At 38.9% G+C, this 2,574-nt stretch overlaps 1 protein-coding gene across 1 annotated transcript; it reads right to left on the bottom strand.

Annotated features, from left to right (window-relative positions):
* Positions 1 to 1,309: 1,309 nt before the first annotated feature.
* LOC116129631 (myb-related protein 308-like) lies at positions 1,310 to 2,366 on the bottom strand. The gene is made up of 2 exons (XM_031415364.1): positions 2,074 to 2,366; positions 1,310 to 1,986 (listed from the first exon to the last, which is right to left on the bottom strand). The coding sequence occupies exons 1-2, from the start codon at positions 2,204 to 2,206 to the stop codon at positions 1,310 to 1,312; spliced, it is 810 nt and encodes a 269-aa protein (XP_031271224.1). The 5' UTR covers positions 2,207 to 2,366.
* Between the last annotated feature and the right edge of the window lie 208 nt (positions 2,367 to 2,574).

The raw sequence follows: 2,574 nt of genomic DNA, 5'->3' as shown, positions 1-2,574 counted from the left end.
AGTGAAACAGCTACCTGTCAACGATATGGTTACCGTGCAATCAAATCATTTCATCATCTGTTATATCATTGAGACTGAGGTACAGAAATAGTGTTAACCTTAGTTACTCTCAACCTGTTTGTATTCAGTTACTGGACCAATGATCGGAATAATAAATTGGATTGGGCAACGACTCAATCCCACTGTGGCCACCCGTATACTCCTCATCATACCAATAGTGAGCAGTATCGCGATTAACACCAATTAATCGTCTCACTACACACAAGCCAAAATTGGCCCCTAGCAAGGCATCATGGTCACCCAATAGATTCGGATTCAGCGAAGCAACTACCTGTCAACGATATGGTTACCGTGCAATCAAATCCTTTCGTCATTTGTTATCTCATTGAGACTGAGGTACAGAAATAGTGTCAATCTCAGTTACTCTCGACGTGTTTGTATTCAGTTACTCGACCAATGATCGGAATAATAAATTGGATTAGGCAACGACTCAATCCCACTGTGGCCACGGATTTAGTATCATTACCATTTACTGAATTGCGCAATGAGATAAATTCTCTCATACTTGGGAGTGATGAATCCTCTGTCGATCCACCATAGTCTTGATACACTCTTCGATGTAGCTAATCACTGCCGTATTGATAGCTCTGAATAGAACTATGTTGGGCTAGTATTAAACTACACCAATCGGTGCACAAGGTGCTCTGGTAATCTCAAGTCTAAGGACCACATGCACCACTATTCATTAGAGGATTTATTCCATAGACACTAGGGTTACCATCTATATGGAATCCTCTTATAAGTCAGTCCAATGAACTTGTCTATAGTAAACACCCACGTATTGCACCAGGTTGTCGGCAAACAACCTTACCTTGACAAGTGAGATCAGTCACTGTCTTTTGACAGGGTCATTCAACGCTATGATAATCTTACCGTATTATCAATGTCCTTGGTCAGAATAATACTGAGGCTACGGACATTTCTAGAATGGCCACCATATGTGCTCATAGGATTCTCACTATCAAGATTTGAAACACTGGATACCCTCGTCATAGTTCTACCATCCTCAGAACATATATCAATACGTATGAATATGATTTACACGATATAGAATAAAATGTTTTTTATTGATCAATGAATATTATTATAAATAATCATTTTTACAATAATTGATTGACTCTATGTCACTCTAACATCTACTTACCATAATATTACAAACCGGGAAGGTCTATAAACTTGCAAATGATACTTATTATGTAACTGCTCCTAAATCTTAGGAAACAACCACACAGAAAAAAAAAGAATCAAATTAGACGCTGTCATCGACGTTCAGAAGCTGCTGATACTCCTCAACAACTTTATCTAGCATGTTATCTTCAATTGGTACGAAGTCTAGGAATGAAATATCACACGCATTATCAAGACTACATCTTTTGTAATTCACAGCTTCTTCTTGAAAAAGATCAGGCCACAATGGGGAATGAATATTCCATGGCACTTCTTCTGTATTATTTGGTGTTACAATGTTATTTCCTTCTTCTTCATGGCCCGATGATGATAGCCCACTAGCCTTGTTATCCAAACCGATGTTTCTGACTGTCACTGAGAATGGGGAAACCTTAACGGCCTTGGGGAGATATATTTTGGTGTTTGTAGTCTCTGCTTTTGAACTGTCCGTACTCTTCTTCTCAAGTTTCTTTACATTGGTGAACTGGCTCTTCTTCTTTCCCACTCTTGATGCTTTTGGTTGAGTTACTCTACTACCTGTTTTCACTTTCCTGCTAATATGGGAATTCCAGTAGTTTTTAATCTCATTGTCAGTTCGACCTGGTAGTCTTTTAGCAATGAGAGACCAACGATTGCCAAGAAGAGAATGAAGCCTGATGATAAGGTCCTCCTCATCAGATGAAATGTTCCCTCGTTTGATATCCGGTCGCAGATAATTCAACCATCTCAGCCTGCAACTCTTCCCACATCGAAGTAGCCCTACAAATTAAACAATTATCAAATAAGCTGTGGAATTATATCTGCTTACTATCAGCGAATTGATGTAACAGTTGAGTTTAGTCTTACCGGCTTTTTTGGGCAAATTTCTCCAATCGCCTTCACCATTTGCCCGAATATAATTAGTTAGCACACTATCTTCTTTCGGACTCCATGGACCTGTACGCAAACCAACCTTAGAGCAACACGGTGCCCTTCCCATTTTTCTTTCCCAGCTACTAGCTAAGCTGAGGAGAATTGTATTGAACTCTAACGACTACAGCAGTTTCCCACATTTAAAGGTCACAATGAAGTCTCGCGAGAATGATGCTGAAATAGTCTTATACGCGTAAGTTAGATTATGAACTGTTACTTGATGTTCGTAGGATTATTTCTTCATTGAACTGAACTTCAGACAGGGTTTTAATTATTTGCCGAATGTGGTAAGTAGTAATATGCTTCCTCAGCAACCCTTCACCATCTGCCTTTCTCACTGACTCTGAAATTGCTCCTTACTTTAGTTTAGCTAGGAACATGCCTAGCTATGATATGAAACTTAATTAAACTCAGGTTTTCTTTTTTTCTTTTTTT

The sequence above is a fragment of the Pistacia vera genome, unplaced genomic scaffold, assembly GCF_008641045.1.
Source record: "Pistacia vera cultivar Batoury unplaced genomic scaffold, PisVer_v2 Contig106, whole genome shotgun sequence".
In the NCBI taxonomy this organism is placed as follows: Eukaryota; Viridiplantae; Streptophyta; class Magnoliopsida; order Sapindales; family Anacardiaceae; genus Pistacia; species Pistacia vera.
This window is presented reverse-complemented; position numbering and strand designations above follow the sequence as displayed.

Coding starts and splice junctions, on each gene's coding strand:
- LOC116129631 (XM_031415364.1), bottom strand. CDS start 2,206: ATGGGAAGGGCACCGTGTTGCTCTAAGGTTGGTTTGCGTACAGGTCCA. Junction 1,987..2,073: donor AAATTTGCCCAAAAAAGCCG/GTAAGACTAAAC, acceptor TTTAATTTGTAG/GGCTACTTCGATGTGGGAAG.